Below are 27493 nucleotides of genomic sequence, written 5' to 3'. Positions count from 1 at the left end.
CACATTTCCGTGAAAAAGGTTCGCAGTAGTTATCATTGCAGGGTCAACATTTTGGCAACTTGACTAATAAGGACAGGACCCTTGAACGCTGAAGTTTACTTGCCGATAGGACCGCTCTACGCTTCTGCTCTCCACATCCTTGCATTGGCGCTCATCTGCATTGGCTTACCCACTCGTTTACGACTCGTGCAATAACCTGGAGTTTTTTTTCTTGTGTGTGTGTGTATGTGTGTGTGTGTGTGTGTGTGTGTGTGTGTGTGTGTGTGTGTGTGTGTGTGTGTGTGTGTGTGTGTGTGTGTGTGTGTGCGCACGTGGGTGTGGATGTGGGTGTTCAAGTGTGTCAATCAGTCAGCATAGATGGTGTAGTTTGTTGGTAATACAAGCCCCTGTAAAGATTTGTTCTGTGTCTTTTATAAATAAGTTATTTGTTTCGTTCGAGACTGCTTATGACTCGTGATCATGTCATTTTGCCATGCTGACTGTTTGGGTTTGATTGATGCCCTCCTGGAGGATACATTAGTAAAGTAATGTATTTTTGAAATAGAAAGAACGATGCTTGTGCAGTTCTGTGTTTTCTGTTGTCAAGCTGCAGATGCAAATTTAAATGTATTTTCACACCAGGTTTATTAAAGGCATATGTACACATACACACACACACGCACACACACACGCGCACACAAATACACACCTACCCGTTGTACAAGAACCATCACTTAAAAGTAACAACCACTATTACGATTGCCATGCGCTATCGGACTGCAATACCCTGGTTTATCCGCTGATTTTCAGGATGGGAATATTCAAGTTTGCAAGTATTTTGGTAATGGATTGGGAATGTTTCACAGTTCATGATTTCATTTTTTTTTTTTCTCCAGTGAGCTTGTTTAATATTGCAATGTATTATTGCAGTTCTACAGTTTAAACTGTGGTGTATAGCGGTGATGCGAAAGTCCATTTCTTATTTCACTGACTGATTGGGTTAGGGCTCAGTTCATCAGACTGCTAAAAATTCAAAAGAAATAGCAACTACTGATTCTTCATTAGGAGAGAATACATAGCCATTGTCATAAACTGTGCCATGGACGAGGTATCTTGCTGTGAGATGATTGTGGAGTAACTAGTACTTTGTTGTGAAACTTGGATGTTACAAATTGCATCAGCACAGTGTGTAATTTGAAGTCGCGTGGTATAGTGTTGTGCCGTGCCCCGAAACGGGGTGGTGGCAATTCAGTGGTGTGTAAAGGCGCGGATAAGCGTGTCGACGTCCCGACGCTCAGCTGCCTGGCAAAGTGCAGGTCGTCCGAGCCCAATCAAAGCCAGTCCCAGCGCAGCCCAGATGTTATCGGATGCCGCATTCGGTTGCCAGCGCTGAAAGCAGTTTTTTCTTTGTTTCACTAATGCCTCCAGTAAATCTGCCACTGCCTCCCTGGGAATATGGGGAAGTGTAGAAGGCAAGGGATATGAAAAGATGTTTTCATTTCAGTTGGGCTGTAACTCTACTTTACCAACGTTCAAACACAGCAACTACTTCATAAACGCTTGCTTCAGAAATCTAGTATTGGCTGTGACCAGAGTTGCCGCTTATTACAATTTTGAGCATATCTTCGCATTCTCTTTAAAAACTCAATCCCAACATTGTTTCTAGCTTTCCAATTAATGGCTTTTTTATGTTGTCTGGTTCTAACAATGGAGTAGTAACAAAGCAATTGTTGATTTCTCACTTTGGAGGAGATGCATGCTGCATTGTGGGTTGGTTACCATTTGCAACAGCACGATATTTACTTTTAAATTGTTACCTGTGTGCTCCTTGGTTGAGCCAACTTATGCCCATGTTGTACCATGAACGTACATATCCTGGCCGCAGCTGGAGGGCACGTCGGTAGGCTTCCACGGCTTCGGAGCTCCGGTTGCCGTTTGCCAGGGAAGCACCAAGCTTATTCCACAGCAAATGGTCCTATGAGAGTAACAAAAAAAAAAAATGCAGTAATTGGGATGGAGTGAACAATTATATACATTTCGATGTTGAAATGCAGCGCTATTCAATAACACTAGGGTGAAGTTGATGGTGCGCCATCACAAATCACCATGCTTCCTACCAAAAGTAAAGTTGAAAGAGGGCAAAATGTTCGACCAGGAATGACCTTAAAATTTAGAGTTAAAAAATATTTTCCCATTTTGACCTCTGTGACCCTAAGTCCCCACCCCCTGGGGCATGAATCTGGGGTCAAATATAAAAAAAATCGTTACATATGTCATACGTTCCCCAATACAGTTTCATTAAAAATTTGACCGCAATTGCATATTTTCATATTTGACCTAATGACCCTGCCTGAGGGGCGGGGCTAAAAATTATACTGCTTTTTTAATCAAAATAAATACTATTAAATTTTACTATAAAAGTATATAAAAACTATAAAATAAATAAAGCTATAAAATATAAATATATAAAATATAAAAATAAAATATAAAATATAATATAAAATAAATAAAATATATGAAATATAAAAATATAAATATAATAAACTATAAAAACTATAAAAACTATAAAATTAAAATAAATAAATAATAAAAATAAATAAATACTAAAATAAAATTAATTAAAATACTTTTTAATTAAAATTCAAAAATTATACTAAAAATGATCGGTGACTCCCAAGATTGGTAAATTTCTGCCCAACTGTTAAGGAGGTGATAGAAGTTTTAAATTGCATTTTTTAATTGGTGTGGAGATAGAAAGGAGAAAAGATAGGAAGTTTAGGATTTTTTTCAAAAAGCGTGGGAATAACTAAGCATGCCTCCTGTGGCTTCGCTGATGGGTTTAATCAAAAGACAGCATGTTGTACTTCGCAAACATATTGCATGTCTGCATGTAAATGTCAATTTGTTCCTCATTACTTCTGTGTTAACGTGTCCACTCATTTGTTCCTCACTTTTCCTGCCTGTGGAAGCAGCTTCTGCATCTTCTTCAATCTCATTCTTCACTCCATGTCTTCAAGACAGCTGTTCATGACAATCTCAGATCATCCCCCATCCAAATTCATGATCTTTTCTACCTTTGTTCACCCTTCACCCCCTAGCCCACCTCCTTCCAAACTTCCAGTTTTTCCTTCCTGAGAGTTTGCTTCTGTATCCATCTTGTCCACCCTGAGCATCCTCCAATACCACTCATTCCTCCCCATACACATTATTTGCCCAAGGCCCTCTATTTTTTGTCCTTCGATCCTGCTGTTGATGTTTCCCTACCCCAGCTCTCCGCCCACCCTCCTTTTACTGTTCCTTTTGTTCTGTTGCATCCTCATCCATCCAGTGTTATAGCTGTTCCAGGAGCCTCGACTTTGTATGCAATAAAAAATACTGAATGGGTGATCAGTACTGGCTACCCCCCTAAAGTTGTCCATAAATGAGGAGTACTATGCTGATAAACTGCAATGGTTGTGACTTGTGAGAAGCCATCAAGAACAAGCGCTGTGTGAAGTTGAGTGCTGCTTCAGGTGTTCACCCCACAGCTCAGGTTGCAGTGACCAGCTGCGGCCTAACCCTGTCCAGTATGTTCACCACATTTGACTCCCTTAGACTTTTACCTGCTGAAGTTAAAGTAAGGACTTTGTATGAAGCTTTTTGACGTTTAGGATTTTCACGAGTTGATTGTGGGAGGGAAGGAGTTTCTGGAATGAGGATATCTACAAGATGGGCAAGGCCAAGCTGCAGTTGTGCATTGATCTCAAAGGGATTTATTTAAAAAAAATTAATAATTAAAGCAAATAATGTTTTTGTTGAACTAGAAACTCTCTAAATGCCTTTCATTTCACTTGTAAGATAAATTTCTCCTGTGCAGATAAATAGTTCATATTAGTTGCAGTGAATGACGTCTTTAAAATTACAGAACGTAACAACGTCTGCATTTGATATATTTAAATGAAAGATAAATGAAAATTTGATTGGGTGCAACATCCCATGTGGTCCACCAATGCGCATCCCACTGCGCAAGTAATGACAAAGGCTAAGGGCAATTTTCAAATCCTTAATGATTGCCGTCTTCAACAACTACCCACAACCTCTACGTCACAATATTTCCACCGAGTCGAATGAAAGTCTCCAATGTCAAAGCAGGGAATATTCGTACGTCGGCTTTGTTAACGAGAGGAAAAGATGGATATTTAAGTGGATAACTTCAATTTCCAAGAGAAACCTCCCACTTTTCCCTTCATGGCTTCAAGCTATCTGTGCACCATCATCTCATGTCATTCCACATTCTCCCCCCCCCCCCCCCACCACCCCACCCCCGGAATTCAACCAAAAACTCAAGCCTCTTACTTGTAGGTTACTGTTTCCTCCTGCCCTCTTCCTGTTTGTTCAATCCCTTGCTTATTGTATCCTACTATTCCCCTGCTGCCGGGTCATACCTTGCACCACCTCGCTCTGCATGAACCTCGATCTTGCAAACGAGAAACACAAAACATTTAACTAGAACGGCACTCGGTAGAGCGCACACCTCCACGAGGCTGAAATGTTTATGGTTTGTATCCCACTGATAGGCCGGATCTGGATTCGGACCTGAACCAATATCTAATCGGCTTGTTCTCGTCACCGAACCAACTCATCCACCAAGTTTCGTCATAACTCGTCCACAACTTTTTTAAATATCATGTTATTTATCGCTTTTCGCCCGATCTCTCAATGGTGAAGAATCACTTACAAATTAAATAATTATCGTATCCGAACCCATATTCAGATCTTCACCAAAATCGAATCAATTTGTCCTTGTCACACACACGACCTCCACACCAAGTTTTGTCCAAATCCATCCATAACCTTTTGAGATATCCCGCTATGTATCGTTTTTGGCCCTATCTCCCAATCGTGAAGAATCACTTTTAAAATTCTCGTAGCCGGATCCGAATTCGGATCTTCACCAAAATCGAATCATTTCGTCCGAATCCGTCCACAACTTTTTGAGATATTTTGTTGTACAAACAGACAGGAGTGAAAACATAACCTCCATCCACCTTCGATGGCGGAGGTAATAAATATATAAACACGTGGCCTGCTGGAGATTGGTCCCAAACAAAAATGCTTCCTCCACAGATATTTCTAGATGCAGTAACAATATGTGAGAATACAATGGAGCTCAGATCAAAGTTTGTGCTCAGCAGTATTTACATTAAAAAAACTTTTACGACTTCATTTTAAGACACCCTAACTTAATCCAACCCAAAAGTGTTTTCATCTTCTCGTTCCAAGTCACCTCCTGAGACCAAGTTATTGTCCCCCGTCGCACAGCGGAGCGAAAGGGGGACTATGGTTTTCCCCTCCGTCCGTCCGTCCGTGCGGGCGTGCGTGCATGCGTAAGCGAAGGACAGCATTCGAATTTGGTGTGTGGGTGCAACCCACGTCAAAATCCAAGATGGCCGCCGCCATGTATGTCTGAACGTTGTGAGCTGAATATCTTGAAAAATAAGCGAAGTACCAACTTCTAATCTGGTGTGTGGGTGTATCTAGGCATAAGGAAGAACGCTGTTTAAAATTGGGTCGCCACATCAAAATCCAAGATGGCCGCCTCCATGTATGTCTGAACCTTGTTTTCTTTATATTGCCCTGTGACTGTATCAGTGTATTCAAAACTTTCAATCGCACGAACATGCAATCATAAAGGTCTACCCATCGGCCTTGCCTCCAGCCGTGCTTGCACAGCGAGTGAGAAGGCCTCCACGGCCTGGTCGTATTCGCCGCTCAGGTTGTACAGCACTCCCAGTCCCGTCTGTAGCTCTGGATCTGTAGCTCCTTCCCCGTCCTTATGCTCCCGACAAGCTTGCAGGAACATGTCTCGTACTTCAGCTACAGAGGGCCTGCACGAAGCACATGCCCTCCGTTACGATATGTGTTTGTACAGTAGTCACAGTTTACATCTGATGGGACGTACATCTTACGATCATAAATCCAACTCCTCTCCCAACCACAGGAGTATTATTGTAAGAAATGTAGATATAAATGGCCGACTGGAAGAAAACTAAATGGAAATACTTGAGAGAAGTATGGGTCACAGTGATTATACGTGCTGTGCTGTTTTGCCGATAGGTGTTTGTGATTCACTTGTTTTGTCTTAATTAGTGGACGGTGGAATGAATGCAGCAATAACCGGATTGCCACCGAGTTGCTCGATGACAATATTGTACAACCTTGTGTTGGGGTCGATGGTGGTCGAAGGCTTTACCCAATCAATTTATACGAATTTAAACCTTCCTGTGATCGTGAAAGCCTGGCATTGTTGCCAATTTGAACCCTTTTCAGTTGTGAGGAGTATATTATGCAAAGCAATGCTAATGATGATGACAGAGATCATGAAGATGAGAAATACAACAATATTTTATACAAAAGGAATCAAGAGAGGGAAAGGTGAGGAAGGGAGTGGGTGGAGTGAAAGGGGGAGGTGAGGGAAGAGGAAGGGGAAATACATACTACATATACATCTTTTGGGGAGGGGAGGCTTTGACAGGCCCCTCTGTTTTGGGGGAGGGGGGCAAGGGAAGGAGGAAAAATTTCCCCGTGCAAAGAGTGCTTCATTACCTTAGTGTTGCCCAGGTATAAAAGGAAATTGTAATACCCTCTACCACCATCACCAGGTGGCGCTACACGGTACACATTTACATAGACAATTTACGCCCACCTTCCAGTCCCACACACCCCCCGAATGAGGCCGCGGCCTATGTTACCCCCCAGACAAAGTTGTATTTGTATTTGCACCCCGAGTAAAGTATAAAAGCATTCATAGATGGAGTACCCGTCATTGCTCAAGCGAAAAAGAAACATTAATATATTTCAAATGAGGGCAAATATAATGGAAAAGCAATTACATCCAAATCAAAATCCATTACAAATGTCAAATCATAATTTTACCTTTTAGTTGAATATATTCTGCTGAATGTGGCGTTCATCACGTTTCTGAGTTAAGTATGATGACGTTCAGGAAGAAGAAGAAGCCTTACCACCAACTTCGACCGCTTCTGGAATTGTTTTATTATTTGTGTTCAAATGTCTGGTGATTGTTTTGTATTTATTTATGCGAATGTGTACTTGTATATAACTGGCATTAATCAAAAAGGCTTCGGCACTATAGAGCGATTTAAAAAAAATCCAGAAAAAACGAACTTTCTTTAAATATATATATATATTTGCTTTTGCCTAAAACACTCCCAGGCACTCACTGATGAACCTCTGAAAGTTTGACGAAGATCCGTTCAGTCAACTCTGAGAAAAATGGCGACACAGACAGACACACAGACCAACGGCTCTCTTATATAGTAGGCTAGCTGAATGCACCCGGCGTTGCCGGGGTTCTTTTTGAATGAATTTAATCTTCTGTACATAGGTCTGACGCGAGCCCAGTATCAGTTAGTGCTCAACGATTCCTTGTTCTTTCTTCTGTCGGGCCCCACGAGAGAGAATTTTGAAAGCATGTGTGGCAATCAGTCAGATATTCCGATAAAGTGCATAAGAAGTACTTCCAGAGGATTTTGGAAGAAGAAGAAGAATATTTATTGGGAAATGGTACCAGCCCGGCCGAGGCGGCCTCGACCGGCCTTGCCACCTAGCCTATAACCTTCCCGGGGCCCATCCCCACATTTTTTGTTTTCGAGGTTTCCTCCTATCTTTCACCATTCAGGAGATTAGCGCGTGCAGACAAACAAACAAACAAAAACTTTCTTATATATATATATATATATATATAAGATAATACTACTGCATTGAACAGGGCAGCATCAATGTCAACCATCTCAGAGACATCAAGGAACTGATGGATTAGATATATCTGAACGAACTAACATCGACGATGACATGTTTGGGGATGTTTTAGCATCAGTTGTGAAATGGACTTAGAGGTGTATTGATGTTAATAGTGACGAATGGGAGCACCTGTTGTAATTTACTGTTTAAAGGTGAGATGAAAGCTTCAGTAGCCTACAAAAGTATTCATCCCCCTCCAAAGTTTTCACAATTTTGATGCCTCCTCAGCTTATTTCATGATATTTTAAAATCAAACTTAATATATAGAGTCTTCACAAACCCATTGAAAATGATGAAGCTGAAAAATGCAGATAAAATGTGAATAAGTTAGATTAACAGACAAAATCAGCTTTTTACTCAGTTGTATAATATACAGTCATGTGAAAAAGTAAGTACACCCCATGTAAAGTTTTGACTTTTTCAACATATTTCAACATACAGCTATTTGATCTTCATTTCAACAATATTGATAGATAAAGGTGATAAAATATAACAAATATCATGAAACATTTACAATTTGTAGTCCATTGTATAATTTTAATAAACATAAATGCAAATTTCGCATGTGGAAAAAGTAAGTACACCCTTGGCTCTAATAGGAGGTATTGCCCCCTTTGGCAGAAACAACCTCAAGGAGGCATTTCTTATAACTATAACTATCTACCAGTCTCTGACATCGACTGGGAGAAATTTTTGCCGACTCCTCCATGCAGAATTCTTTCAGCTGTGCGATGTTTGAGGGGTTTCTTGCATGCACAGCTCGTTTAAAGTCCCCCCACAACATCTCGATGGGATTTAGATCCGGGCTTTGACTTGGCCATTCCAGAACCCTCCATTTCTTTCTTTTCAGCCATTCCTTGGTGGATTTACTGGTATGTTTAGGGTCATTGTCATGTTGCAAGGTCCACCTTCGGTTGAGCTTCAACTTTCTGACAGATGGCCTCACATTATCCTCAAGCACCCTCTGGTACAATGAAGAATTCAGAGTGGATCTATGATGGTGAGCTGCCCAGGCCCTGATGCAGCAAAGCTGTCCCAACCATAATATTTCCACCACCATGCTTTACAGTTGGTATCAGGTTCTTGTGGTCAAATGCTGTCTTTGGTTTTCGCCAAACAAGTCTTCTGGTACTGTGGCCAAATATCTCTCTCTACCTTTGACTCATCTGTCCAGAGCACATTGTTCCAGAAGTGCTGGTCTTTGTCTAGGTGTTCATTGGCAAACTTTAGTCTTTCCCTGATGTTCTTTCTGGACAGCAAAGGTTTCCTCCTGGCACACCTCCCATGTAGATCAAATTTGTGCAGCCTCTTTCTAATGGTAGACTCGTGCACTTTGACATCAACAGTGGCAAGAGCTACGTGTGGGTCCCGTGATGACATTCTGGGGTTCTTAGAGACTTCTTTCAGCATCTTGCGGTCTGCTCTCGGGCTGAACTTGCTGGGGCAGCCTGGCCTGAACAAGTTGGCAGTTGTTTGGAATCTTCTCCACTTGTAGATGATCTTCTGGACAGTCGAATGATTGATTTCAAATTGTTTGGAGATCTTTTTAAATCCTTTCCCAGACTCGTAGACATCTATAACCTTCTTTCTGAAGGCCTCAGAGAGCTCTTTTGATCTAGGCATGGTGACGCCGCACACTTCAACAACAAGGAGCAAACCAAACGAAATGTCTGAGGTTCAAATAAGACAGGTTCCTCCAAGATCCTCTCTAACGATGGGTTTTTTTTTTTTGTTTGTTTTTTTTTTGTATACTGAATCGAGGCTCGTGAAAGAGCTGACATTTACTTAACAAACAAATCAACCAGACAAACAAAATATATAAAAAGAGGGAGCGGACGACAAGAGAATGGGAAGCACGCAAACACTTGAGAGCACACAACATTTAAGAGCAGGGAGATGTGTGGGAGGGAGAGGGCTTGGGGGGAGGAGGCATGGGAAGGGGGGGGGGGGATGGGAGAGGGGGGTTCTAATCATTTGCACCTGAGCTGGTGCACCTGATTCTAATTTTAGGTATTTGAAGTAGTGATAAATGTAGGGGTGTACTTGCTTTTTCCACATGTGAAATTTGCATTTATGTTTATTTAAATTATACAATGGACTACAAATGTAAATGCTTCATGATATTTGTTATATTATATCACCTTTATCTATCAATCTTGTTGAAATGAAGATCAAATAGCTGTATGTTGAAATATGTTGAAAAAGTCAAAACTTTACATGGGGTGTACTTACTTTTTCATGTGACTGTAAGTATTCAAGCCCTTTGCCTAATTAACACTAAATCGCATAAGGAGCAAATTATTTGTTTGAAAGGTTACAAAATAAGTGTAACAGGTTTCACCTGTATGTTAAATCAGTGGTTAACTTAAAAATTAAGCTCCTCCACTTATCTAAGGAGTTTAAAGGTGCAGTTGCACCACTTGGCTCAACCAATAAGGCAAACATGAAGACCAAGGAGATTTCCAAAGAAGTCAAACATAAAGTGGTGGAGAAGCACCGTTCAGGAGAGGGTTACAAGAAGATTTCAAAGTCACTCATTATCCCTTTGAGTACGGTGAAATCCATTATTTATAAGTGGAAGACGTATCATACCACCCAGACATTACCAAGATCAGGTCGCCCATCCAAACTCAACAGCCGAGCAAACATGAAACTGGTTCGGGATGTAACTGTAAATCCAACAATGACTGAAAGATCTGCAAGGCTCTAAAGGGGTCAATGTTCATCAATCTACAATACCCTGTTTCCTTCACAAAGGTGGCCTCTATGGACAGGTGGAAAGAAAGAAGCCATCACTGAAAGAGATGCATCTAAAGTTCGTATGGAGTTTGTGGGGAAAAAAACAACATCTCAATGATACTTCAGGCAGGTGAAGAAAGGTTTTGTGGTCAGACGAGACGTACATTTAACTTTATGGTCTAAATTCAAAGGGTTACATCTGTCGCAAGCTTAACACTGCACATTTTCAGTCAACACCATCCATACTGTCGAGAATGGTGGTGGCAGCATCATGTTATGGGGCTGGTTTTTTTTCATCAGCAGGGACTGCCAAGCTTGTCAGGATAGAAGGGACAATGGATGGTGAAAAGTACAGGAGAATCCTTGATGAAAACCTGTTTGAGTCAGCCATGAATCTGAAACTGGGTAGGAGATTTACATTTCAGCAGGACAATGTTCCGAAGCACAAAGCTAACGCCACACTGGAGTGGCTGAATGAGAAGAAAATAAATGTTATTGATGGGTGCAGTCAAAGTCCTGACTTGAACCCAATTGAACATTTATGGCGAGACTAGAAGTTTGCAGTCCATCGACGATCCCCATCTAACTTGGCAGAACTAGAGCAATTTTCACATGAAAAATGGGTAAAGATTTCACCATCTCACTGTGCAAAGCTGGTAGAGACCTACCCAAAAAGACTCATAGTCATTGCTACAAAAGGTGCTTCTACCAAGTACTAACCTTAAGGGGCTGAATACTTTTGCAACCAGTGAATTGTGATTTGTACATATTTTTTGCAGGTATTCCTGATATGTAACCTCCTTCAACTATAAGTGTTTAGTTTGATCTTTTCAGTTATGAATAAAAAAAGTTCATTTGGAAAAATTGTTTCAATGTAATTTATTATTCCCCTAAATGTGGCATTATTGGTTGGGGGTGAATACTTTTCCAGGCCACTATCAATGTTAAATTCCCTCTGGCATCTGATTTACAGCATACACGGCTGGTGGAGGGAAGCCAAGCTGTTAAAACTATTGCCCACACATCCTTCCTTTGACTCATCCATCCCTCGAACCATTGATCACACGGAAACAATCTGTGAATGTGTACAATCTCTGTATCTGAGCTAAGGTTCTCATATGTATGCGGCTTTGGGTAATGGATTGAAGTGATTAATGATGGTTATTGAAACATCGATCATGTTTTATGTTTGGCTGTTATACACAGTATAAAATTAATTAGTGGCTATCTATTTATCATGTATGCAGATCTGGTGACGTTTTGCCACTCCTTCAATACACTTATAGTTATTCTAAAGTTAACTTAAACTGCCAGGAAGTATATGAGAGTCAAGCTGCAGTTCTAATTTTACCATTTTTGCCTAATTCTTGCTTCAAGACCTTAAACGCACTTTTAAACATGCCCTCGCTGACGTGTAAACAACAACACAAACAACATGCATTTTAAAAGGCCATTTTCCCTGCTAGAGCAGGGGTTAGCCTTGCGGTCCCCATGACAATCTTCTCCATTTTGCCCTATTTTCTGCATCTCTCCTTGTCTGAAAGGAGTCTGTGAAATCTCCTGAAAATCTGAAATCTGAAAACAATCTCCCCATGACAATTTTGCCCTTTGCCCCTTGCCCGCATTTCTTCTTCCACCATCTTTAGCCAAGTCTTTCTCGGTCTTCCCCGTCTTCTACTTCCTTCTACATTCATTTCCATCACTCTTCTCAACCAGTCACTTTCATCCTTCCTCAACACATGACCAAACCATCTCAACCTGTTCCTCTTCACAGCATCAATCACAGGCTCTATTCCCATCATCTTTCGCAATTCATCATTTGTCTTCCTCTCTCTCAACGATACTCCACACATCCGTCGAACCATTCGCATTTCCACCCTTTCCAACCTTCGTTGCTGCTCTACGTTCATTACCCATGTCTCGCTCCCATAAATCATAACACTTCTCACACATGCAGCATACAGCTTTCCCTTCAGCTTCAATGACACTCCCCTCATCATCAGCACGCCACTCAATTCCCGAAACTTCTTCCATGCACATCTCACTCGAGCAACCGTTGCCAAGTCTGATCCACCTTCTCTATTCAGCATGTCTCCGAGGTAGCAAAATGTTTTCACACCTTCCAGCTTCACGCCGTCTCCAAGATCCAACTCAACATTTCCTCCATCTGCAGCTCCCTCTGTGCACACCTTACATTTGAATGTAGCTGCCACACTGGTTAATGACCCTCTCAGACCACTACATTTTTGATGAACCCACTCAGCGCACATTGTACACTGAATGGAGTTCACTCCGACACCCTTCCTACACACAGCACAGGGCCACTTCCCAGTTCTTTCCACCTCACCACATGCTTTACCACTTGCCATCACCTTCGTCTTTCCGATATTCACCTTCAGACCTTTTGTCTCCATACATTCCTTCCACGTGTTCATCTTTTCCTTCAGTCCATCCATACTTTCCGCAATCAACACCAGATCATCTGCATACAACAACTCCCACGGCAAACCCTCCTTTACGTTCTGAGCCAGCACCTCCATCACAGCTACAAATAGTAGTGGACGTAGTACCGACCCCTGATGCACTCCCACCTTCACCTCAAACTCACCACTGTTCCCGTCCTTCGTCCTTACAGCTGTGTGCGCTCTTTTGTACATTGCCATCACTACTCTGATCAACCATTCCTCCACTCCTAACTTCCTCAATGCCCATGTCAATACTTTGCGTGGAACCCGATCGAATGCTTTCTCCAGATCAACAAACCCAAGAAACAACTTCTTCCTCTTCTCCATGTACTTCTCCTGCAACTGCCTCACAATGAAAAGCACGTCTGTCGTTCCTCTTCCTGGCATGAATCCAAACTGCATTTCGTCAATCTTCACTTTCTTCCTTATCCTCCTCTCCAACACCCTTTCCAATACCTTCATTCCATGCTCCAATAACTTTATCGCTCGGTACGAGCCACACTCCAGAGGGTCACCTTTCCCCTTGTATAGAGGGACGAGGGTACTCAGTTCCCAATCCACTGGAATGCGGCCTTCTTTCACCACCAGATTACAGATCTCTGTCATTCTCTTCACACCCCAACTTCCTGCTGCCTTCAACATATCTCCCACAACTCCCATCGGCCCTCCCGCTTTTCTACCCTTCATTGCTTTTATCGCTTCCTCAACTTCCTTCTCAGTTATCTTCTCTGCCGGTCCTGAAACTGGGTTACTCTCTATGTTGCCATCCCATTCATTCTCTGTATTCAACAGCATTTCCATATATCTTTTCCATCTTCCTTTAATTCCATCTGGGTCGACAACGATTTGTCCCACTTCATCCTTCAAGCAACTCACCCCCATCACATCACACCTCTCTTTCGCTATCTGCTTTGCAATCCTGAATACTGCTTTCTGACCCTCTTCCGAATCGAAGCGTTCTCCGAACATTTTCCTACATGCCTCCTGCGCCTTTGCTACCTCTTTCTTTGCAGCCTTCCTGGCTGCCTTATAACTTTCATGCTCTGCTGTTTCTGCTCCCGTACCCTTCACCTTCTGCCACTCCTTGAACTTCTTCCTCTTCTCGTCAATCCTCTTTCCAACTTCATCATCCCACCACCATGTTTCCGAGTGGTCCTTTTGTCCATCCACATACCTCACCAACGGCTCCCAACAGACTAGCTTTCATTGACATCCAACCACTTTCAAGCTCAACCACATCATCCTCGACCCTACTCAGCCTCTCTTTTAATGCCTCCCTTACTGTCACCTCTTTCAACCTCCACACCTTCATTCTCGGTTGGTACTTCAACCGCCGAGCTCTCCTCGCACCTTTCACCCTTACGTCGCAGACAACCAAGTGGTGCTGTGAAACAGCCTCCTCCCCCGGGATCACCTTTGTGTCCCGGAGGTGCCCCCTATCTCGCCTACGCACCATCAGGTAGTCAACGGTTGTCGTCGACCCACCTGACGTGTATGTAACAAGCTTATTATCCTCTTTCTGGAACTGATTTGTAAAATTGACGTGTTAAAATTTACACTGACGTGTAAAATTATTTGTTATTTAAACGCGTGTGATTAGGCTTTTTTAAACAGCGCATTTGATATACACTTTTCGGGGATTGGCGATTAACTTTGAACAGATGTTCATCGCACGATTAGCGATTCTACATGCGTCTAACTCTTAAACGCCTTTTGTAAATTCGGCGCTACATGCTTAGAGGTCATCTGCAAATTAGGTACGTGAAACTGGCAAGTCAATTTTTTGCTTATATAATATGTAGATATCCCATTAAGTTTCCTTCATTTTCCCTAAATTTCCACCAGAGTAATACATCTGCAATTGTCCTCATCTCGTCATTTTAAACATCGTCCAATTTAATCCATCGATAGCCGATATGGTTGTGGTGTATTGACCCAAAATCTACTCTTTTGCAATGCATCAAAGGGCCATTTACAACTTTTTTTTCTTCTTTTTTTTTTGTATACTGAATCGAGGCTCGTGAAAGAGCTAACATTTATTTCACAAACAAATCAACCAGACAAACAAAATATACAAAAAGAGGGAGCGGAAGACAAGATGGGGAGAGAAGGGCAAGCACACAACCACAACATTTGAGAGCAGGGAGAAGTGTGGGAGGGAGAGGGCTTGGGGGCAGGAGGCGTGGGAAGGGAAGTGGGGGGGGGGGGGGGGGGGGGGGGAGAGGTATAAAACACAAGGGGACCGAAATTAGCGGGGGTAGAAAAGATCAAGGTTTTGGATGGGGGAGGATAAGAGATGGTGGTGAACAGCTGTTTTAAAGACCTGGAGGGTAGAGTGGGATTGAAGAGAGTGAGGGAGTTTGTTCCAGAGGCGGGAGAAAAGAGGAATGAAGGAGTGAAGGTGAGCAGAAAGTCTTGATTTTGGCAGTTTAACCATAAGAGGGTTGCAGGCAGATCTTGTGCGACCTGTAGGAATATTTGGGGGACAGAGCCCAGAGAGGGCTGGGGGGGGGGCAAGGCCAGAGAGGAGTCGGTAGAAGACGGAAAGACCACCAACCTGCCTGCGGTGAGTGAGTGAAAGGCCCTTGGAGTTAGCTTCATCGCGGGAGATTCCAATGATTCTGAACGCTTTGGTTTCAACAGCGTGAAGACGGGCTAGGTGTGAGGCAGGAGCACCAGACCAGAGGGGAGAGCAGTATTCCATAGAGCTGCGGATGAAAGCCTTGTATGTGGTGAGGAGCTCAGGTGTGCCAAGGAAGGACTTCGCACGACGGAGGATGCCCAGTCGGCGACTGGCTTTGGAGGCCAGATTTGAAATGTGGTTTTCCCAGGAAAGATCATGGCAAATAGTGAGACCAAAAGCTTGAGTGACAGAACTTCTTGGAGAGGATTATTCAGAAAGTGGATGGGAGGGTTTTCCAGTCGGTCTTTTCGGAGAGACATCGTAAGAGTGTGAGATTTATCAGGATTGAAAGACATGTTCCATTTGTTTGCCCAGTCTGTGATTTGGTCCAGGTCTGCAGAGAGTGAGGAGGCTGCAGACTGCCGATCTGAGGGATGAGGAATGGAGCGACAGAGAGTAGAGTCGTCAGCAAAGAGATAGAGAGGACTTTCAAGAGAGTCAGAGAGATCATTGATGAAGACCAGAAAAAGCACAGGGCCCAGAACACTACCTTGGGGAACTCCAGCCTGAACAGGAAGAGGAGATGAGAGAAACCCATTCAGGGCCACACGTTGACTATGACCAGAGAGGAAGTCCGCCAGCCATGCGTGGAGATTTCCATGGATACCAAAGGAGGAGAGTTTGGTGAGCAGAGCAGGGTGCCAGACCGTATCGAAGGCACGTGAAATGTCAAGGGAGACAGCTCTAATTTCCTGTTTGGCGTTGAGGACCTCCATCCATTGTTGAGAAAGCAGAAGCAGCATGTCCAGAGTAGAGTGACCAGGTCTGAAACCAAATTGATGATCTTAGATCAAGCCATTGGAGAAGAGGAAAGATTTCATATCTGAAGCAATGATGGATTCCATGAATTTGCTGATAATTGGGAGAAGGCTGATTGGTCTGTAGTTGCTGGGATCTGTTTTTGCACCTTTTTTGTGCAAAGCGGTGATGTTGGCTGATTTCCAAGCAGATGGCAGATGACCTTGAGCAAAAGAGAGGGTGAAGAGAACAGAAAGAGGGAGTGAAAGAGCGGAAGAACATGATTTTAGGACCCGTGGGCTGATGCCGTCAGGACCAGTTGCAGAATCAGAGTCGAGGGTTGACAGAAACTTTTCCACCTTGTCAGGAGGAAAGGACACAGAGTCCAGGAGCAGCTGGGTACGACTGGGTACGGTGGGTACAGAGAGGGATGGGTTTGGGACACAAGATTTAGAGGCAAACACAGAGTTGAGGCATTCAGCCTTTTCATGTGCGGAGTCAGCCATTAAGCCGTTTGAGGTGAGGGAGGGGATGGAGGGGGAACAAACACCAGAAACAGATTTGACCAGACGCCACCAGGATTTGGAAGAGGGAGACAGATAAGAGAGTTCGGTCTTGAGAACGGTGAGATATTGTTTCCTGGCTCTCCTGAGGGTGGACACACACTTGTTTCGGGCTTTGTGAAAGGAAATGAGATTTCCTTCCGTTGGATTTGCTTTCCAGGAGAAGAAAGCAAGTTGTTTCAGGGCAACAGCCTCACCACAAGATCCGTGTACCATGGACGGGAGGAAGGGTATGACAACTGAAGACGAGATGGGATAAATCTGTGCATGAGAGAGAGCAATTTACTTTGAAAGAATTCCCAGGATGAGTTGATGTCAGAGGCGGTAGAGATGGGAGACCAGTCCAGATGATTGATGGCTGCTTGAAGACCGTGCCAGTTGGCCTGAGTGAAATGCCAGACTCGTCGACGCTGGGGAGGCTCTCTGAGAATGGTCAGAGAGATGTCCACTTTGACAAGCACATGATCAGATGAGCCGATTGGAGCAGAAGAAGAGCAGCAGACATTTTCAGGGAAGTTTGTCAAAACCAAATCCAGAAGAGAAGATGCTCCGTTGACTGAGATCCGGGTTGGGAAATTGACAGATTGTGTCAGTCCCAGTGAGTCGCAGAAGTCCTATGCTGAAGAGCCATGGCTGGTGAGAGAGGTACCCACACCCAGCCAACTGGCATGGTGACAATTGAAATCACCACATATGAGGAAGAGAGAGTTGGGATGGGTAGATAGAAGTTGGTCTATATTATCAGACAGCGAGATGTAGATGGAGTCATCGCTGTTTGGTGGACGGTACAACACACATATGAACAAAAGGTGGGAGTGAAGGGGAAGCCGTAGCCAAAGGTATTCCTGGGGGTGAGGTGGAGAGAGGGCAGTGGAGGGCGAGTGAGGAAGAGAGTTTTTTATAAAGATAGCAACCCCACCTCCAGGACGAGGCTCAGGTCTATCATACCGGAGGAGGGAGTAACCTGGGAGAGATACCAAGGCATCAGAGACATTATGAAGAAGGAAAATTTCTGTTAAGCAGATCACATCTGGTTTGTCAGAAGCAACCTGTATGGAGAGATCAGTCAAGTTTGAGCGAAGGCCCTGGATGTTTGAGGTCCATACCGTTAATGAAGAGGAAGGGGGAGCATCGGGTCCAGAACAGGGGGGGGGGAGGGGTAGGGTAAGATGTGGAAGAGGAGGAAGAGGTAGGGAGAGCTGTTGAAGGTGTGTCAGAGATTTCAGAGATTTCAGAATAGCTTGGAGAAAGGGAAGAATGGGGCAGACAAAAGGTTTGATGGAGATTGGGTGAGGCACAGTGAGGTGTTATTTGAGGAGGGGGAAGAGCGAGGTAGAAGGTTGGGGGAGATGAAGGTGAAAGTTGGAAGGGGGAAGAAGCAGGGAGGATGCTTTGAGGAGGAGGGGTGAGAGGGGAGTCTAGGAGGGGAGGAGCGAGGGAGAGTCTCGGAGGGGAGGGGTGTGGGGGGAGTTTAGGAGGGAGGGGAGGGAAGGGGCAAGGGGGGAGATTTGAAAGGCATGGGTGATGGGGAGGATTTGGAAGGGAGGGGTGAGATTGGATTTTTAAAAGTGTACGATTCATGGGAAACGAACATTTTTTGCAAAATGAGTTTGAGACCTTCGAGTCAAAAATACGTTTGAGGACAATGAAGGAGGGGTGGAGTTCTGGATAGTTTAGGGAATGTAGAAAGGAGGAACTGTAAGAGATGGTATTATATATATTTTTTGGAATGAATAGATTTGGTGAGCAAGACGAAAGCATCCTTTTGTAGGAAAAGAAGAAAAGGGTGTTATAATATATGAGAGAAAATAGTTGTTCAGGGGAGAGATTATACATTTCTAACCACGTGATCGCGAACGAAGAACGAACGAACAAATAAGAACAACAAATAAACGAATAAGACCTGGGAAGGAAATATTTGTTGGGTTTTTTTTTTTTTTTTGAGTAGAGATATTAAACAAGGAGTATGGGGTGAACGACTGGGACGAAACAGAGAACGAAAATAATTGCAGCGCATTCGACGAATCGCTGAGAGAAAAACAAAACCACAAGGTCGGATATGGTACGGTAGCCTAAGCCTATGAGTACTAGGCTGCAGAATACTCGATACGCATTGACCGACGATTGTGTATACATGTACGAAAAATTAGCACCGAAAATTTTCCAAAAGATATGCTATAGGTACAAACACCGATAGATAGATACAGTCTCGACAAAAACACAATTGAGAAAGATCACTTAGCTTCGAAAGCGTGAGCGCATGTAACAGCTTCGAAAAGACGTGACCTCGCCGTGATCTCTTGCTTTTACATTGCTTTTACAATGCATCTATGAGCCCAGTTGTGACAGCAGACTTGATTCCCCATGCAAAATACAGTTCCTGACTACTGTACTAAAATGGAAGTTCATAGTCAGATTTAATTCCATTCGGAAATTATTTGTTACCACTAAGGTTCTATTGACTTTCCCAATGACCTTGGAGTGCTGAAACAATGAAAAGTGCTGTGTTAATGTACTGGTGACAACATGCATCACTATTGTTCTATCTAATTCTGGTACTCTGCCTGAAGGCAGATTCAGTGCAGCCAATGCAGCCTCATGGCAAGGACTACACTAGGTAGTTTGCCGTTGCCTTCCCAGTGGTTTTCAGGATAGGAATTTGTTCAGAGTGCCAGCGAAAACTCACCTATCTCTGCAAAGACACCACGGAATTGTTGACGTCCACCAACTAATGTTGGAAATTGGGACTGCCATCGGAGGGACGGTGCGCACATTGATGTCTCGCCCTGCCTATTTAACACCAGGATGAAAATTTATAGCTGAGTTGAAATTCTAACCCAAGCGAGACAGCTCAGAAGCCAAATGTTCCTTTCTCTGGGCTCTAGGCTATCCTGTGTTAAAACGTGTTCCCATCAACCATACAGCAATGGCTCATTAAGTGAGAGAGGATGGTGTACTCGGAGTTAGACGTAGACCCAATACAATAAGGTGGGAAGAGGGATGAGTATGATGGGTGGGCCAGCAGCCAAGCTCGCAGAGCACGGCAGGCTTGGCCTGGACAGCTTTCATTGGTCAGACTGACTGCCAGTGCTAGAAGGGCAGGTAGATGGTCAGGGCAAAGATCCAGGCACCTGGCGGATGGTGCGAAATGGAAAAGAAATATCAATCTATGGTCGAAGCACATTCCTCACTCTAGATGACATGAAGAAGTTTGACAAATCCCAACAAAGTTTACCATTGATAATAACGATTGCATGTTTGTGCACATACCTCTGCAGGGCACATATGGCAGCAGGATCCTCTTCGTTTTCTGCCAGGGCAGTGCCAAGGAGTTGCCAGGCCTATAGCACACAAATCAACAATGTGGAATTATCATAAAGCACCTACCATTTAATTAATGAACAATATCTAATTTCTTCTCTGCTATAAAGGCCTGTTGCTTTCATCAAATAAACATCTGCAGCAGACACAATTCTACTTAATCTACCGGCAGGGTGTATGCGTGCAGAACCTTATAGCGGAAGACGTGACCTTTATCCTCCACCTCAATATCACTTCTACAAAAATGGGTGCAAGACAAAGTATCCTGCCTGGTAGTAGCATATCCCTAACTCGTTGCTGGTACTGGCCTCCACATGTGATGGATCTTGAGTAACCGCTGCCTGCAGCAGAAGGATGGCCAAGGGAATGTCACCCTCATGCAGTCTCCGCCTGCCTTCCTGGAATGCATTTGGCTGCTCGAGGTAGGGGTTCTCCTGTTTGTTCATAAAAGAGGAAGTGGAATCAAATTTAAACTCGTTAAAGCAAAATAGTAAAGAAAATAGAAAAATCTTTCGAAGTTCTGCAATAGGGGACTTTTAAAATGACATAATCCACCCCAAAATGCTCAGCACACATGTGCAGAAGCCTCCAGCAATGGCGATCTTCAGGGCATGTGAATTGCTAATCAACATTGCTAATTGTTAATCAATTGTAATTTTATTAATTGTAATTGCATTGAAATCAATTGTAATTGTAAATAATTGCTAATCAATTGATAACTGTGCATGTGCGACAGGGATTGTTACCTAAAATGGCTCACCAAGCTACTAAAAGAAGCCGAAAATACTTGGAAAGTAACTGAGAGAAAACAGAGGTGTGCCTTCTCGTTATATTTCCGTGAGACCGATTTGCATCCAGGAACACAACAATTATGATCAGTCATTCTGAAATTGCCACTCTCGTTTAAATGCTGAAAATTATGTTTAGAAGACTATTTGAATAACATATATCTCACTAGCAACGGAAGGTTAAAAGTGCCCACGCTAGCAGAAGTGAGTCGCTGAAACGCACACACAGCGCATGTGCGGAAGGCCTCTGTTGGCATTCATACGTTATTTTGAAAGTCCCTTCTACTTTTTTAATTGATTCATAAACGTTTCATTTGATCAAATACAGTATAACCATTATCATTCTCTTTCCACACATTTACCACTATTAATTCATGAAATCAATTTGACTGACCCACTGTGGCAGAGGCGAGAAGGTCTCGGGGGCACGGTGCCAAGGCTGAGAGCTCTCGCGCATTGCCATTTCTTCCCACTCTGCCTGCAACTTGTCCCAGAATTCCGTGTCTGCCTGAAGGGCATGGCAGAAATGAACAAACCAAAGGGAAGGAAAGAATGTACATCCATCAAGATAAAGCTTAATTGTATGGTATTAAAATGGGAATGATGGGTAAACGGGATGAAAAAAATAATTGGGCTACCTTTTAACAATAATTGGTTCTTGTAAATTGTCTTTCCTCGTGGAGGAGTACACAAGACAAGGATATTGGGAGACTTCTTAAATTGCAACTTAAAGGACATAAGTGAATGAACAAATCAACACAGATTACGGGATTTGAACCTGCGATCACAGCATCATGAGCTGTGTGGAACAATAACACACAGAAAGCCGGATGGAAGACAAAGCAGAAAGTCAGAATACAAGAATGATAATATCTCGTGGAAGAAATGAGTTTCCTTCCTGGAAATATTTACACGATTTCTTTCCTACCTCAATAGCAGCCTTCGTTCTTTCAAATTCGTCATCACACCAGGCTGGTGCACAGTCATCCAGTACAAAATGTCGCCCCCCTGTCTTGCTGTCTGACCTCTGATTGAGAATGGGTCTGGTTCCTTCAGCCACCCATACTTGCTGGCCTGACTCCACATCACCAGTCCAGCAGTCTACTGGTGTATCCGGTCCCTGGAGGGTGAAGGAGGCTTCAGTTAAAAGTGAAAGATTTTGCCCAAAATATTTGAAGTCATAATTGGGTGGTGAGAGGGAAGGCATATATTAGTGTATACTTTAGAGTTTGGCTAACCCCCGCTCTAGCAGGGAAAATGGCCTTAAAATGCATGTTGTTGTTTGTTGTTGTTTAGAGTTTAGAGCTTTGGATAGTTGAGGTTGAACACCAGGATATCTCTCTATCACTATAATTTATTATTTTTATCATAGCTGCATGATGGAATAAATGGCCTTTTATATCTCTGGCAGACTCAGTCACAAAGCTCATAAAATCCACTCAAAGTGCTTTGAGTATAATGATACCCTTAAAGCGCGGCGTTACGCGCGCTGCTTGCGAGCAAGGAGGAAGCGGACAAGCGGTAACTTATAAGCGTCTTTATTTCAGGAGCTCACTGTAACACTGGCGCGCTCCGGGCTGCGCACCCGGTGTATATCATGAGGCCACGCCTACCCCTCGGGCGTGGCCACCGCCCACTTGGTGCGCGGAATGATGTCACCACGCCAGTGGGCTTTTGTGTCCGCCACACGCGCCCCCCCAGAATTCCCGCGCACCTGGAGGGCCAGTTTGCGGGGCAGACGAATGACCCGGCCGAAGCGCCCCCTGGCGATCGGCGGCGTCCGGGGTGCAGGGATGCCAGGTGGGATGCCCCTGGCTGCCCCTGGGATGGGTGCAGGACCGGGGGGCGGCGTGGCGGTGGGGCTGGGCGGTGCCGGGGGTCCGCCCGCAGGGGGGCGGCCCCGACGTGGGGGTCGGGCCACTGGCGGTGGATGGTCCACGTCGAGGTGGGCCGGCTTGAGGCGGTCCTACCGAAACGCGGTCAGGAGTACCGCCGATGTCCAGGGTGAAGTGCTTCGCCCCGGTCTCCAGCATGCGGAAAAGGCCCGTCGTACGGGGGCCGCAGTGGTGTCCGGTGGGCATCGTGGCGGACGAAGACGTACTCCGCCGTGCGAAGCTCCGGGGCGACGTGCGTCGGTGGGTGCCCGTGGCATGCCGTTGGCACCAGGGCGAACCTCTGGGCGGTCTCTTGCAGAGCGGAGCGCTGCTGTGCCACGGACCATGGTGCCGTGGAGTCGGGGAGGAACTCGCCCGGCACCCGCAGCGGTTGCCCGAAGACCAACTCCGCCGCGGATGCGCGCAGGTCCTCCTTGGGCGCCGTCCGGAGGCTCAGCAGGACCCAGGGGAGCCTGTCGACCCAGCCGCCGTCGCGGAGGGTGGCCCGGAGCGCGGCCTTCAATGAGCGGTGAAATCGCTCACACAGGCCGTTAGCCTAGGGGTGGTAGGCCGTGGTTCGGTGCAGCCGGACCCCGAGCCCCTGCGCGACCGCCCCCCAGAGCTCCGAGGTGAACTGGGGGCCGCGGTCTGACGAGATGTCTGAGGGGGCGCCGAACCGGGCGACCCAGGTGGCGATGAAAGCCTGCGCGACATCGGCCGCCGTTGTCGACGCCAAGGGCACGGCCTCCGGCCACCGGGTGGTGCGGTCCACCATGGTGAGGACGTAGGTGAAACCCCGCAAGGGGGGCAGAGGTCCCACCAGGTCCACGTGGACGTGGTCAAACCGGCGTTCCGGCACCGTGAACGGGGCCAACGGGGCCTGGGTGTGCCGGTGCACCTTGGCGCGCTGGCACGCGAGGCACGTCCTGGCCCAGCCGCGGACGGCCTTCCGGAGGCCATGCCAGACGAACTTGTCGGCGATCAGCCTTTGGGAGGCCCTCGCGCCCGGGTGGGACAGGCCGTGGATGGCGTCAAACAGCCCGCGGGCACGATGGGGCGAGGACGCCCGAGGGAGACGTCGCACAAGAGGGCCGTGCCCGCGCCGTCGAACGCCACCTCGGTGACGCGGAGGCCCGTGACGGCGGTCCGCAAGGCCTGGACGTCGGGGTCAGCGGCCTGGTCCGCTGCCATCTGGGCATAGTCGATGCCGAGGTGGACTGCGTGGGCGACGGCCCGGGAAAGGCAATCCGCCACCGGGTTGTCCTTCCCCGTGACGTGCTGGATGTCCGTCGTGTACTCGTGTCAAGTAGTAGATTTGTTATTGCCTAAAGTTCAGTTATAGACGTTGGTTGCTAATGTGTTATGATTTAAATGATGTTTAAAAATGCTATTTTCATAAAGTTAATAAAGGGTTTTTGCTTCGTTTTAGTTTTGGATGAGGAAAGGCTCGCTGAGGTCATGCTGGACAAATTGTATACGTGTGCTTTTTCGAGGCTAGTCGTAAAACCACGCCCACGTGCGCGTGATTTTGTGTAACGCAAGTAGAATGATTAGATTGCAGACATAAACCTATTGTTTTTACCATATATATTTTGTATTAATCACTGCAACGCATGACTCTGTATAAACATGCTTTGAATTACTCATGTAAACAAACCCATAAAATATATGGGTTTGTTTGGCCAAGCATACACTCTTCTCTTTGTGAGTTACATTTCTGTTTTCTCGGAGCCCAGAGAAACATTTGGTCCGAATGATAAGGAAGGGCTGACTCCCCCGAACAGCGGATAACGGTGGGAGGGACTCTCGCCAGTCGCTTTGTTCTCTCGGAGATTTTCTGATAATCGTATTCATATATAAGTGAATGAGAATCAATGTGTTTCCAGGAAGGCTTGACGTGGCATGAGACTGGCTCTTGCTGTAGATGTCTTGGCTTCTTCCGGATCTGTATAAGTTGGTTTTTAATAAAGCTGCGTCATTTCAGGCTATTGTGGACTTCTTTTGCAAACGAAGAGCTGCTCCTTCACAAATGGTACCAGGAGTGGGGTGTCAACAGACGCGGAGGACGGGAAGCGGAACCCGGGCGACAGAAGGAAGGTCCCGAGGCCGGGACGCTGGCACTCTAATTTGATTAAGGTGAGCAATTGTTTTATACCAGAGGGCTATCTTTCCAAATTTGTACCTTGCTTCTTCGAACGGGTTCAGTCCGCTTCCCTGTCATCCGCGCTGCCTGCACTCGAACAGAAATTGTAAGTAAAGGCTCATTTAGGCCTCAGAATGACGTGGTTTTGTTAAAGCCAGGATAAACAAGTAAGGATACCAGGAAGGACTTAACAGTAAGCTTAAAGTTACAGTTAGCACCAGGAGGGGAAAATGAGGTCGGACAGCCATATAGGCTGAAGCCAGGTGGCCAAGATTTTTCCAGGAAGGAACAGCCCAGAGACAAGATGGGGTATGCCATTGCATGCCAGGGAACGAAGGGCTGTGGCTAACTTAGATAGAAGGCCATAGGAACAAAGAGGGCCATAGGAACATGGCCAGTAAAAGGATTTGCGCAGGATATCGGTGAAGATAACGTTCGGTACAAGGGAAGGGGGAAAGTGAGGTCGGACAGCCGTAAAGGTTGAGCCAGGCCGAGAACTTTCCAGGAAGGATCAGCCCAGAGCAATAAGATGGGAAGCAAGCTAATGAAAGAAGGGGAACCCCTTAAGGGAACCCCGGCATCTTTCATGTTTAAGAGGCATCATTTTGCCGCGGTAAGACCATTAAAGGACTGGGCTGTGTTAACTAAAGATTTAAATAATCCCTGGCCAGAGGACAAGTAAGTAAGCAGTTAAACAAGTAAAACAGCGAGTGATGCCGCGGGACCAGATGCCAGACCAAGACCCCCCACCCCCCCAAGCCCTGAGCCCTGTCCCCGGGCTACAGGCGCCACCTCTCCCACCCCCGCCCCTGTTCCCCCAGGGGTTAGACCCCCAGAAAACTAGACCAGCCGCCCCTCAGGTTCACCTTAGCCCGGGCAATCCTTTTAGAGGACAAGAAATTAATGGGGCGGACAGCGGGTTCGCGGCCCCAGAAGGGCTAGGAGTATTGTATTGTACCCCTCAGTGGAAGGGCTCACGGAATCGGAGAACTCACAGCCTACAATCGAGATGTGTCCCTTTAAAAAACCATTTGAAAGAACCAGATTTGGCGGCTATGCAGGAGCGGGTGAGAACCTTGCTGGCTGAACAGCCCGGTCACGTACCGGAACTTATGCGTTTGTGGATACAAAATACAGGCGCAGATTGGCGGGACGTCTGCCACATGGGAGAGGCTGTATTGCCAGCGCGGGTGTGGGGCCAGGCCAAAGTACACGCACGCTGGCCGAATGTAGCACCAACCCCGGCCCAGACCCTCGACGATTGGGGGGCCCTGGTCGACCTGTTGTTGGCCGGGGTACACATCGCACTAAGGCTAACCGACCAATTAGATGAAGCGGCCGAGCAGTGGGACATGGGCGACGATAAGAAGGCCAATGTAAAGGACGACATGTTGCAAATGATTGCCCAGGAATCCATAAGGGCCCCCTCCCCAAAATTTGGAACCCACAAGGGCCCCCTCCCCAAAACTGGAACATACAAGGGCCCCCTCCACAGCCGCAGAATTGGGCCGTGCAAAAGGACCCCCCACCCCCCCCAAGACCTGAGCTCAGTCCCGGGGCTCTAGGCAACACCCCAACACCCCGCCCTGCCTTCCCTTTTTCACCTCAACCCACCCCCGTCCAACCCGTCCCAAAAAATCCTTTTCCTTGAATGAGAGACGTAACATGAATGAGCAAAGACTGTTTGGGAGTGGCTGGAGAAAGGCATGATTTGAGTCGATCTGAGTTTCGCGCGAAGAATGGGAGACTCACTCGTATATGAATGAGGAATGAATGTATATTGGGATGTTAATTGACGTGTGTATCTGGCCAATGCATTTGTCTGTCATCTGTTTGGGAGTTGTTTGGGAAGCGAATTGATATAAATCGGGTCAGGAAAGCACCCGGAGTGCCCTTGTCGATCTACTGTTGATATGAAGCGGTTTCTTGGAGATGGTTGCAGGATGGGCTGTTTTTTTCGCTAAATTCAGAATTCGAATCAATATGTGTGTTTTACTTGAATTGAAGAGTTCATTCAATGGCAGATATTGTGGATTGTATGTGTGGGATGTATCACTGAGGCAGCTCACCTTTGGAATTGGTGTCATATAGTGCATTTTGGGTCAGAGAGGTCAAGCGTCGGAGATCCTGTTTTTTTTTTTTGCGATGTTTACGAGCTAGGGATGAGTTCTGACAGCTCAATGTTCTGACAGCTCACTACATGCCAAGTCGTAGATTCTTTATTGACAATTCAATGTTATGGCAGCCGACTGCATGTCCCAACGTGAGGTAAACCCCGCCGTGAACGCGAATAGAGCGGCGTGCAGGGAGTGTTGAGATTCGTGCGGAGGCACGAGGGTGCGCGCCAAGACGGGGGGGGGGGGGGGGCGGCGTGGCGTCATCGCGTTGAGATGGTTG

The 27493-nt window shown here is 45.7% G+C and overlaps 1 protein-coding gene across 1 annotated transcript in view; it reads right to left on the bottom strand.

The window, feature by feature from the left end:
- Positions 1–605: 605 nt before the first annotated feature.
- Positions 606–27493, bottom strand: part of LOC137429873 (PEX5-related protein) — a 99004-nt gene continuing 72116 nt past the window's right edge. Inside the window, exons 7-14 of the mRNA XM_068120211.2 lie at positions 22008–22199; positions 21474–21587; positions 20600–20725; positions 20241–20311; positions 19928–20101; positions 5672–5846; positions 1797–1954; positions 606–1426 (exon numbers count right to left, since the gene is read on the bottom strand). Of these exons, the coding sequence (XP_067976312.1) occupies positions 1228–1426; positions 1797–1954; positions 5672–5846; positions 19928–20101; positions 20241–20311; positions 20600–20725; positions 21474–21587; positions 22008–22199 (1209 nt within the window). The 3' untranslated portion in view covers positions 606–1227. The remainder of the gene's footprint in view (positions 1427–1796; positions 1955–5671; positions 5847–19927; positions 20102–20240; positions 20312–20599; positions 20726–21473; positions 21588–22007; positions 22200–27493) is intronic.

The sequence above is a fragment of the Myxine glutinosa genome, chromosome 6, assembly GCF_964187855.1.
Source record: "Myxine glutinosa chromosome 6, kmMyxGlut1.1, whole genome shotgun sequence".
NCBI classification, from domain to species: Eukaryota; Metazoa; Chordata; class Myxini; order Myxiniformes; family Myxinidae; genus Myxine; species Myxine glutinosa.
Note: the sequence above shows the minus strand (reverse complement) of the source record. Positions and strands in the feature narration are given on the sequence as shown.